General features: G+C 35.3%; 1 protein-coding gene across 1 annotated transcript; it reads left to right on the forward strand.

Annotated features, from left to right (window-relative positions):
• Positions 1–2,620, forward strand: LOC107595438 (hyaluronidase-2-like). The gene is made up of 3 exons (XM_016285842.1): positions 1–250; positions 1,233–1,499; positions 1,899–2,620. Exons 2-3 carry the CDS (start codon positions 1,268–1,270, stop codon positions 2,618–2,620), a joined length of 954 nt encoding a protein of 317 aa, XP_016141328.1. The 5' UTR covers positions 1–250; positions 1,233–1,267.
• Positions 2,621–12,485: the final 9,865 nt, after the last annotated feature.

The following is a 12,485-nucleotide window of genomic DNA, read 5'->3' on the forward strand; positions in this document are numbered from 1 at the left end:
TGCACCGAATCAATGAAACTTATGAAAGCGGCGCTTTGAAGTTGTTGCTCTGCCGCAAAGATAAAAGCGTCTCGGATGAAGAATGTGAGAAGATTGACAGATCAGACCTCACGCGACATCAGTCCGCCTGGTCTCAAGTCTTTATGAACGGAGCAACACTCTCTGTAGGAGGCAACAGGCGACAGCAATGCTTTACATCGCAACCACAGGATCGAGTTATTTATCTGGGAATTAATTTTTAATGTCAAAGGTGAGTTGTTTCCATGAAAAAGTAGTTTTGTTGCTCTATGAATGATTTGAACAGGCTGATGTTGGTTTTTATTTTGTATTAAACACTCACAAAAAGTTTAATGGGACCACACTGGTAGCCTATATGTACCACGATACTTTGAAGTTGCATAGAAATACCGTGCATTTCAGGACCACGGTATTTAAAGTATTGTAGTTTTACAATTTATAGCTCAGATGTTGATCTTTAATAGCGCTGGAAATTTAATGGGGTTCTCAGTAATGTTTTATTTAAGTTTTGCTTTTATGTAAACAATGTTACACAAGAATAGCATTTAACATTTCTTTAAAAACAGATTATTAGAGCTTCCTGCAAATGTTTATGTGCATAATATTAATTCATACAATTAATTGTTTTTCCATATATTAAATATTTATTTAATTTTATAATATTTTCTATAGTGTTAAATTCAATAAGTGGGGAATAACTGTAACACTGGGATATTTGTTATATAATTTTATAATATTAACCAACTTCATTTCAAATAAAAACTCACTTCCAAGTCATAATATCTTTGATTCATTAATCTGGGAATGATTGTTATTTTTAATGTCAAAGGTGAGATATTTCATGAAAAAGTAATTTTTCTTTTCATGATTGTTGCTCTGTGGATAATGTGAACAGGATGATGTTGGTTTTTAAGTGTTTTAAACACTTTTGCACTCCCAAAATGTTCCGTTATTATTATTATTATTATATCATTTTAGAATATTAACCAACTGTGTTTCGAATAAGAATTTACCTCCAAGTAATAATTTCATTGATTTATTTTTCTGGGAATTATTATTTTTAATGTCAAAGTTGAGTTATTTCCTCCAAGTCATGTGTTGTTGATTTAAAACCGACTGTCGTGTTACATTTGCTTCAGTAATTATGTTTCCTCCGTGAAAGAGATAACAAAATTATGCTCCTAATGGACTGTAATACACAATATGTTTTTTAGTTTTATTTCAGCAGAAGTGAAGGCCCGTATTGTGAATGACTGAAGTCATGGCTTACTGGATCCAGCTTCATTGGAGATTCTGGTTATTGGTTCCACTGGCTCTGGATCATCTTGCTCTTGCTGAAGATCTGAAGCCCACCAGATGGCCTCTTTACCCTCAGAAGCCTGTGGTTCTGGTCTGGAACGCCCCAACAGAAGACTGCAGGCCTCGGCACAACGTCCACCTCCAGCTCGATCAGTTTCAGATCGTGGCCTCTCCGAATGAAGGCTTCACCAAGCAGAACCTCACCATGTTCTACAAAGACCGCCTGGGCCTGTATCCACACTTTCAGGACGGAGTGGCTGTCAACGGTGGACTACCGCAGATCGCCAGCCTCACGCACCACCAAGAGAAGATGCCGGAGGGGATCGCGAAGTACATTCGCGACCCGTCTGCGCGAGGCCTGGCCGTGATCGCCTGGGAGGAATGGCGTCCGATTTGGATACGGAATTGGGAAGCCAAAATAATTTACAAGAGCCAGTCACAGCTCTTAGTGGCCCAGAAAAACCCAGGCCGGACTCAAACCCAGATAAACAAAGTAGCCCAGCAGGAGTTTGAGATGTCCAGCCGTAAATTCATGCTGGAGACGTTACGTCAGTTTCAGATCGTGGCCTCTCCAAATGAAGGCTTCACCAAGCAGAACCTCACCATGTTCTACAAAGACCGCCTGGGCCTGTATCCACACTTTCAGGATGGAGTGGCTGTCAACGGTGGACTACCGCAGATCGCCAGCCTCACGCACCACCAAGAGAAGATGCCGGAGGGGATCGCGAAGTACATTCGCGACCCGTCTGCGCGAGGCCTGGCCGTGATCGACTGGGAGGAATGGCGTCCGATTTGGATACGGAATTGGGAAGCCAAAATAATTTACAAGAGCCAGTCACAGCTCTTAGTGGCCCAGAAAAACCCAGGCCGGACTCAAACCCAGATAAACAAAGTAGCCCAGCAGGAGTTTGAGATGTCCAGCCGTAAATTCATGCTGGAGACGTTACGGCTGGCCAAAAGCTTGCGTCCAAACCAGCTTTGGGGCTTCTACCTCTTTCCTGACTGCTATAACCACGACTATCTTCGCAGTCTGGAGAACTACACGGGACGCTGCCCGGATGTGGAGGTGGCCAGGAACGACCAGCTGAAGTGGCTGTGGACTGAAAGCACGGCTCTGTTTCCATCCATATACATGAAGTCCGTGTTGCGTTCGACATCCTCCGCTCGCCAGTTTGTCCGAAACCGGGTGAAGGAGGGAATGAGATTGGCATCGGTGGGAGAGGGATTGGCACGTCCTGTTTTTGTCTACAGCCGCCCTACATATGACGATGAGCTGGAACTGCTGACAGAGGTGGGTTTGTAGAAATGCGCTTGATATGCATTAACAAAAAACACAATTTCAACTTCTTGGCATTTAGCTAAGCTCCACGCCTCTTAGTTACTGTTGGTAACTCAGACAAGCGTTCCAGAACTTCATATAGGAATGAACAGAAGATTCTGCAAAATTCTGCAGAACCACCAAAAGTGGTACACATTTATTGCATGTTATTCTTATGTAGGCTAGAATTAAGTGCAGCATTGCAAATCATATTTATTAGGCAATTTTCTTTAATTTACTCTTTAATAAACTTCTACGATGAAAACACATGTCAGATTATCTGAGAATTTAAGATACATTTGTCCATTTCCTCTTCATTTAATTCCATTACTGATTTTTGTGAAGCGCGTGATCTTAGAACCACTAAAAATGGTACAATTTGTTGGATATTACTCTTAATATTATACTAATAATCCGAGTCAGTGTGAAAATGAAAGAACATTAAGTTAGTAATCTTAATTTTTGATTTCTGACTTTGCAGATTAAAATATCATTGCAGATTAAAGTTAAAATGACATCTTGTCAAATTTGAGCATTGTTTGAGACACTTTTGCGATGGAGAAATCTTCATTTAATCCCAATACTTAATGAATGAACTGAAGATTTGTTCATTTATTTATTTATTACTATATGTGTAGGATGGAATTGAATGTTTTAGTATTTGTGTCTTAAAATTAAATTAAATTACTCCTTAATTAATTTAAGTAGCTTTATGTATGGCCTTTAATAATCTGAATCAATATGCAAATGAACTAACATTTAAATGAGTAATTTTACATTTATAAATGCATTTATTTAGCTAAATGTATTACTTTTACAATAATTACTATTCATGTAAAAATATTTATATGTAATACTACCTACCTATAATATTTTACATTTAGTATTTAAGTTTATTTAAATGTAGGGGGTTTTATTGATGTTCTAAACTGTTCAGAGTTTTGTAAAACTGTATGGGTACAACATTTTACCATAGTTTTAGATCATGTCTGTGAAAGTACATTTAAAGCTATCCAAAGATACAGATTCTCCATAGATTTATAGCAAAAGCTTGTCTGATAGTATTGTGGATGGCGACGGTTGCTAAGGTAGCAAAGCCTTAAAATTAAATTAAATTACTCCTTAATTAAAGTAGCTTTATGTATGGCCTTTAATAATCTGAATCAATATGCAAATGAACTAACATTTAAATGAGTAATTTTACATTTATAAATGCATTTATTTAGCTAAATGTATTACTTTTACAATAATTACTATTCATGTAAAAATATTTATATGTAATACTACCTACCTATAATATTTTACATTTAGTATTTAAGTTTATTTAAATGTAGGGGGTTTTATTGATGTTCTAAACTGTTCAGAGTTTTGTAAAACTGTATGGGTACAACATTTTACCATAGTTTTAGATCATGTCTGTGAAAGTACATTTAAAGCTATCCAAAGATACAGATTCTCCATAGATTTATAGCAAAAGCTTGTCTGATAGTATTGTGGATGGCGACGGTTGCTAAGGTAGCAAAGCCTTGTAACATTTGTAAGGCAGGGCTTACAGACAATAAAATATATGTAAATCGCTCCATATGACCCACAGCTAAACTTTGACATGTAACAGAATGTGCGGAAATGAAGGTTGACCTTAAAGGACGAAATATTCCATTCAGCTGTCAGTGACTCTCCAGTCTGTTTGTTCAACGGCCAGAGTGTCCGCAAATAAGTCTTCTATTGTGTATACTAGAGAAGTTCACATGCATAACTGTGTTTTTGTCCCCATAAAGATCTTCAGGTTTTATGCAGCCAAAAAAAAATAAAATCGAAACCTCTTTAAAACAAGATATATTCTTAAAGATTTTAAGTGTATAGGACTCAAAGGTGAACAGTTATTTTTTGTTTGTTTTGTTTTTAGATTTATTTTTTGCCTTTATTATGATAGGACAGTGTAGAGGAGACGGGAAGTGAAAGATCAGGAAAGGTCCTTGAGCTGGGATTCGAACTCGGGACACCCGTAACGCGACAGTGTCACATGTCCGCGCACTGCCCAGTAAGCTATCTGTGCCATTTTTTTTTTTTAAATACTCTCTTTTTTTTATCCCAGTTCTAACTACATGATTCATCCAGAAATGTGAATCTGTGGTTTTCATAACATTGCTGTGTTTATTCAACCATCCCGACCGGCCCTGCAATTTTAGTGAAGATTAAAGCGAGTGTATGTGGTCTTTGTGTGGTTTATCACAAAACCTTTCCTTACATAACCATCATCTCGGTGGTCTTTTGCATGACGCTAGCTGAACAAACTCAGAGTTTCAGAGTAGGTTTAGAGTTGACGAAATCAAACACATCCAGTGGGGAAGTGGCTTCATTGCATCAGATATACAGTATGCCACTTTGCTCACAGCTGATTGGTCCAGTTTGGGTTTGCTATATCTAAACCAGAATAAAACCTGCTCAGGAGCAGGGTAGTAGCCTTGTAGCTTAAGTTACCATGGTGATGAAAATTATAACAGCTAAGGGGCGTTGTTAGGCACGACGCGAAGCGCAAAGCTTATTGCTTTAATTGAAATCTCATGGAATATATGGAATAAACTATTCTGACAAATTGTGTTACATTAATAGGTCTACTTTTTTTTCTGGTTTTCCATTATGATTGCATTTTCATACAGTTTTCTGCCTAAAAATGCCTGTTATACAGTTATGCATACATGGTAACGAATTATTTAATTTACTGTAAAATACTCAAACAGAAAAGCCTGTGAGGCAGAAACAATAGTGTTAAAATCAGGTTTTATTTTTTGGTTTTAGCCAATGGTTATACGCAAAAGAATTGCCACATCAGAGCCGCTTTGTTGCCTTTCACACTCTGCAAGCATCTTTCAGATCAGCTTTATCCGACACCATCGTTGTAGTGTAAAAGTGGATAGATGAATAAATGCATGCAAGAAACAAAATCACAATTTAGTATGAAAATAAATGCAAAAAGATAATTTAGCATCCAAATATCATAACAACATCATCGATGTCAGTAAGATTTTGAATGCAGAACTTTCTAGCAATGTAAATCAAAGATCAAAATGAAGTTAATCAAGCTGATAAAATGAAGTTTTGTTGCTTTTATTCCATGTCTGTTGGATTTTAGCCCATTTAAAAGCTAGAATACTCCTCTAAATTAATAATCTAAAAGATAATCTAAAAGATATATGCGTTTAAATAATCTTCAAATAATTTGAGCATTTAAAATACAGTGTCTTTCTTTCCTGGGAAAACACAACGCATACTTTTCTTGCATTCAGGTATATGCAGATTTTGTCCAATAAAACGCTCCCTAGATTTAGCAAGCCCCGCCTACTAAGCTCTGTGTAGCAAATCATAGTTTAGGGATTAAAAAATTAGATGAGGCCTTCCATATATCCTGCCCCAAACTGTTTTGTTCCAATAAGAAAGAAATACATCAGCTAAGGGATGAAAACTAGATTAACTGAAGAAAACTGTGAGGAAAAATAAAAAATTTGAGGAAAATCAATACAGTGCAGTCTTGAATGAAGGTAAGCTGACGGTTTTGTTGGACATTTGCTGTGCAGCCCTGTCACTGTAAACCAGGGGTGTCCAAACTCGGTCCTGGAGGGCCGGTGTCCTGCAGAGTTTAGCTCCAACCCCAATTAAACACACCTGAAGCAGCTAATCAAGCTCTTATAGGCATACTAGAAACTTAAAGGCAGGTGTGTTGAGGCAAGTTGGAGCTAAACTCTGCAGGACACCGGCCCTCCAGGACTGAGTTTGGGCACCCCTGCTGTAAGCAAAAAGCAGCACAAACTGTCTGAAATCACTCTGTAGAGCCACTAGATGACAGTAGAAGCACACTTTCAAGTGTGCTAAAATGACTGGTAACATCCAGTTCAAAACCCTTTGTATAATATGTAGAGATGGCAAACATGAAAGTCTTGTTTACTAATTGTCTGGGCTAGAAACACTCAGGTAACTCAATGAAACGTGGCATGAATCACCATAGCTTTGATCAGATGTGGATGTGTTTGTTTGCTAAGGTGTTTAGCTTGGTTGTTGGCATGTTGCTTTGCTGTTTTTTGGCCTAACTGTCAAAGACGGTCTTTAGAAATGGCTTTGTTTTGTGTAATACTTTGATTTCATCAATAGAAATCGTCGGCCTTGTACTATGAATATACTGTTGATAATTCCACTGAAATCATGATTCCATTCCAATGTTTTAGACATGTCAATTATGTAGATGTATTTCTCTTACAAAATGTATCGTTGGGAGACCATGATACAGTGATGGTATCGGATGGTAAAACTTTGATACTTCATGGTACTAAACAACATGCTACCCCAAGGTACTATACCAAGGTGCAATAGTACATGTCCAAAATACCTTGGTAGTGCCATGGTATTTTACTTTCTTGTAAGTGTTGTGAACAGACTTGGATATAGAGAGTGAAAAGAAAAGGAAATCTTTGCAATCATAGATGTAATCTCCTCATCGTTATTGCATTATCTTGGAGAAAATGAAAATCATCTTAAGATGTTTGGGTTTGACCTTTATAGGGGTCAGAGAGACCTAGCACACTATTAAGGGGGTATTTTCCAGTTGAAATTGGTTGCAGAAGATGACTCCAATCAGCAATTTGAACAAAATAATTCCATTTTTTGAATTTGGTGTCCAAATCTAAGTAAACTGGATGTAACAAGGATGTAACTAAATGTAAAAGTTGATTCGGTATTTCAGTAGTTGAATAATCATCCATTGCAAGCCATCCACAGAACATCTATACTTATTGCTTTTATGAAGTCAGACTCAAGTGAGACTTTTATTTAGTTAAACTACTGAATCCAATGGTCCTTTTCATGGTTGATTGCCAGTAAAAAAAAATCACATTAGACAAAACCTACAAAAATCACTGATTAAGGGAAGAACAACTTTACATTTCGGTCATTCTGGTCTGTGGCGGCGTTGAGAGAATTACCCGCGCTCGTGAGATAAGGTAAACAAAGGCCGTTAAATTTAGGCTCACTTCCATTCCCCCAGAACTGATTGCATTGACCCAAAGTCACACATTTAGACAGATAAGCAGCCGCAGAGGATGATAATAGACGTCCCTTTGCAACTTTTGTGTTTTATCGGTCTCCAACCTGGAACAGCGGTCCCTTAAGACAGCTCGCCACAGTCTGAGAGACAGCGAGTGTGTCCAACATCTGAAAAATACTGCTTTTACAAAGTTAATAACATTGTCTACTAAGATCTCTTCATCTGGCCAGTTTTTATCAGTCAACATTTGAAGTCATTCAGATTTTGTAATGTTTTTGAAACAAGTCTCTTTTGCTCACCAAGGCTGCATTTATTTGAAATATTGTTACAATTTAAAAAGAACTCTGTTTCCATTTGAATATATATATATATATATATAAATGTAGGTTATTCCTGTGATCAAAGCTGAATTTTCAGCATCTTTGCTCCAGTCTTGACATGATCCTTCAGAAATCATTCTATAATGCTGATTTGAAAAACATTTCTTATTGTTGTCAATGTTGAAACAGTTGTGCTGCTTCACATTATTGTGGGAACCATACTAATCACATTTTTTTTAAAAGAAATTATTACTTTTATTCATTAGGGAAGCATTAAATTGACCAAAAGTGTCAGTAAAGGCATTTATAATGTTACAAATGATTATATTTAAAGTATGTTGTTCAGTAAACTTTCTAGTCATCCAAATATTCTGAAACAAAAAGTATTAAGTAGCAAAAACTGCTTTCAACATGAATAATAAGAACCATTATTAATAGACCACCAACAGAACTTTTGAGCAGCAAATCAGCATATTAATTTCTGAAGGATCATGTGACACTGAAGACTGGAGAAATGATGCTGAAAATTCAGCTTTGCAAATTGCATCACAGAAATAATTTACATTTTACAATATATCCAAATAGAAAACAGTTCTTTTAAATTGTAATAATATTTCACAATATTACTGTATCTAATAAATACAGCCTTGTTGAGCATACAAGACTTCAAAAACTTAGAAAAAAATCTCAAAAGCATCTGTAATCCTGTGCATGCGTTCCAGGGGAAAATGTTTAAATTGGCATTAAAAACAATAACAACTTTTCCAGTTCAACAGCATTACAACCTTCACCATTAATTAAAGCTATTGTAGGTTTCAGATACCCATCTAACCGTTGCCAGACACCCAACTCCATTTTTCTGCTTCTGTTCCTCTCATCTATTTTCTTTGGTGTCGTGACCTGAGTCCCATCCTCGGTCATGCTTTCCATTCCCCTGCTGTTTGGTGGTCTCACTCACTCACCGCTTTTTAATAAGCGCTTCGTCACGCACGGCCTCTGTCCTTCAGTACGAGTGGGCACATGGATCGCGTGTGAGGGGACTCTGTATTTGAGCAAGACTAGCTTTACTCTTCAGTCATGGCTGCCAATCTTTCCACTTTATTTTGAGGTTTGGAGTTGTAGACCTTTTGGAGATGAGTGTAAAGAGAAAATGGTCTTGGGAGGATGTGTTTGCATTGACCTTATCGTTTGTACTTCACCTCACATTATGTCAAGATATTCAATAAACAGGTCTGATGTTGTTAATTCCAGTGTATCTTGTAAGCAAATAGCGAATAATGACTTGAATTTCAGCCAGTTTATCACATTAAGTTATAGTATCTAAATTTAAGATTTATGCATATGAATTGCTTATACAATTTCTATCCATTAGGATTACACAGTTTTAAACAATATAAAAAAACCTAATGTAATGCATATTTATAAGTCATAAATGAAACAGGTAAGAAACTGCACTCAAAAAAAAGGCCTAGTTTATTATTTATTATTTGAAGCTATTGGATATTATTTAAATAATCCGTTTCAAAATGCATTATTCAAACGCTTAAATTTATGCTTAAAACCAGTATAAATCTTTTCATTGTGAAAACATTTTAAATGTATTCAATTAAAAAAGTACAAGCATTAAAATATGGTTTGCTGTGGAACGAGAAATACTCAATTTGATAAATGTATAATATTGAAAGAAATTGGATTTATGGATGATTAAATATATAATAGTGCATTCAAAAGCATTCAGTTTTTAGTATTATTACAGAAATCTGAGCTGTTTTGATCCATTTTACTATGTATGATTGACAAATATGCATCAGATTATGTTTTTAGTTGGTTTACAACTCTGTAATCCAAATGGATGGACATTTTATATGCAATTTATATACATAAATCTTTTTAATGATATAGCATACTAGTCATGTGGATAACTTTTTATGGTGCTTATTTTTCTTTTTTGGAGCATTTAGTTTAAAAAAAATTTGCTTTGGTGAATATTACATTTTTGCTGTAAATGTTGACTGCACAGTTTTATTTAGATATATTTTGTGTACTGGTGAAGAAGATTAGCTGTAAATATTACGAGAAAATACTATTTATTTTCCAAAGAGGCAGCAGATTTTGGAGGGGAAAAAATACATCATGAGATTCATAAGCACCATTTACAGAACTAAAGTGCATCGTCTGAGCTTTGTTTATTTGTTAAAACGTTCCTGTCTTTGTCAGTAAGTGGGAAAAAAGAGCAAAAAATATGAACTTACCCAACGCATTTATATTTTTTTCCCCCAAACCAAAGTTAAACATGCAGCTCTGCCATAATTAGGAATTGCATATTTTGTTCCACAGGAGAAAAAGTCTGGAGTGATAGATTTTGAACACTTTTTTTTTTTTTTTGTTACAATAATCATGCAACTTAATTTTCAGAGATGCATATATTTCTTTGGAATTTGCATTTAACATTGAATTGAGATTGAATTGATGTGACAGTTTTGTATGTAATCATTCGAAACTATAGTTCCTTAGAACTCAGAACAGTAAAAGAAAATCTTCCCAGATTTGACCTGAAACCATCATAAGCTCACACTCAGATAGACTTGAAGATCCAAAAGAATGCAAAGACTTTGTCAGATTTGATATCATCAAACTTTGGCATATATGACAACCAATCAAAGATGAAAATCGGGTATTGCAGTCAAATATACAATTTGTGCATTACAGCCATTTATGCATTAATATGCAGACACATGCTGGCATAATAACCCATTTAATAATCCAAGCCACATTTATTAGTATTTAATTGGAAAACTTTCTTCTGTTTTTATAATTAATTTAAATAAGATTTCTGTTGTGCATTCCCATAATCCAGTTTTTTTTTCAGCATTTACTCGCTACCCATTCTGAATAAACATTTCTCTTTCTCTACGCTAATCTGGTTAATAAATTGGATAGTGCAGGAGCAATGTGTTTGCTATCGGTGCCGTGTCGCTTCGCTGCCCATCGGGCCGCCTCGCCACAGAATTGGAGTGACACCGTGGTCACTTATTTGAAAGTGTGTGCTGATTGCTCTTGCAAAAATGGCAACCACACTTTTTTGTGTGAAGGATTACAATTTATCTGCAAGGAGGAGAGAGACTCTCTGATCAACCTTCAGAGAGGTTCTGTCGTCACAGGCATTGGTTATTTGGTGTGTGTGTAGCTTGGTATTTGACCCACACTGCCTCTGTTTTTACAGGTTTTGGGAATGGTTTATCAGTTTTCATCTTAGTCATTCATATATTTGATTTCTATGCTTATTTATGTACCGCTCGAGTAATATTAGCATGCATTTTGGGGTCAGTTTTATTGCTTCTTAACAATAGTTATAGTTGGAGTGGGAATAGTGTATTGATTACAGCATAATACTTATTATGTACGGCATACTAGTTTGTTTATATATATATATCATTTTTTTTTAAACAGTTGCTACTTGCCACATGAAAGATTGTCATTGCATAGTGCTGTTTCACACTCAGTATTTAAGAAATGAGTACTATGTAGTACGTAAATACATTTTCAGTATATCAAATATTTAAAATGCGTTTCATGAATATGAAATGCATTTGTATTTCAATGGTGTAATTCAATGCTGTCATAGCAAGTAAATGTACAGTATAATAATAAAAAATAAAAAAAATAAAACAATTAAATATTTATATTTGAAAAAATTATTATTGCTTTATTATTATTTTGCAAAATTATTATTATTTTTAAAGAAATAGTAAGTACATAAAACAGTTCATAATATAATATAATAATATCAATATAACACAATACAATATATATTTATGTCTTATATGGTAAAGCATTTTACAAATTACATATCCTTTTGTTTAATATATATTTTTATATAAATTATATGATTTTTTATAATAAAAATAAACATGGATTACATTTATTTAAATAATCAAAATTTTTTTACCATAAGATATTAGGGCTGGGTAAAAAAATATCGATATCTCTATATTAATCGATTCTCATTTTTATGGAACGATATCGATTCCTAAATCCCAAGAATCGATTAGTCTAGCCTGTTTTCAGTTAATGGACGGAACATTGAAGGGCACTTCCCATCCAATATATCCAATAAGCATTGTGCTTTGGTACTTTTAATATGAAACAAAGTCTCAGATTTCAAATTCTGTCCACTGTATTGCAATATTTAAACAATAAATGCCGTTTTGGTGCTGTTTACTGTGAAGTGACAGATCGCTGTAGCGCCACAGTTCAACAGACGCGGGCAGCACGAGGCGCACGTGAACTGATCATCTCCTCCACATTAATACCAGTTTCAGCACAAAATAAACATGACTAAACATCTGAAGGTAAGTTAAAAGAAAGAGTGCAACTTTACAATCAGTATCCTGTCTCATGTAATCGCTCAATCTGTGTTTCAGCTAACCGCTTGTAAACAATGTCACTTAAAGTCACATTTACCTCAGAAAAAAACATATTCGGTGACCATAAA

Source organism: Sinocyclocheilus grahami, unplaced genomic scaffold, assembly GCF_001515645.1.
Source record: "Sinocyclocheilus grahami isolate Dianchi unplaced genomic scaffold, SAMN03320097.WGS_v1.1 scaffold202.1, whole genome shotgun sequence".
Classification (NCBI taxonomy): domain Eukaryota; kingdom Metazoa; phylum Chordata; class Actinopteri; order Cypriniformes; family Cyprinidae; genus Sinocyclocheilus; species Sinocyclocheilus grahami.

Bases quoted from the DNA above. Each gene is read 5' to 3' on its own strand.
- LOC107595438 (XM_016285842.1), top strand. From the start codon at position 1,268: ATGACTGAAGTCATGGCTTACTGGATCCAGCTTCATTGGAGATTCTGG. The intron at 1,500-1,898 runs GCTTCACCAAGC...CTCCAAATGAAG, and splicing joins CGTGGCCTCTCCGAATGAAG to GCTTCACCAAGCAGAACCTC.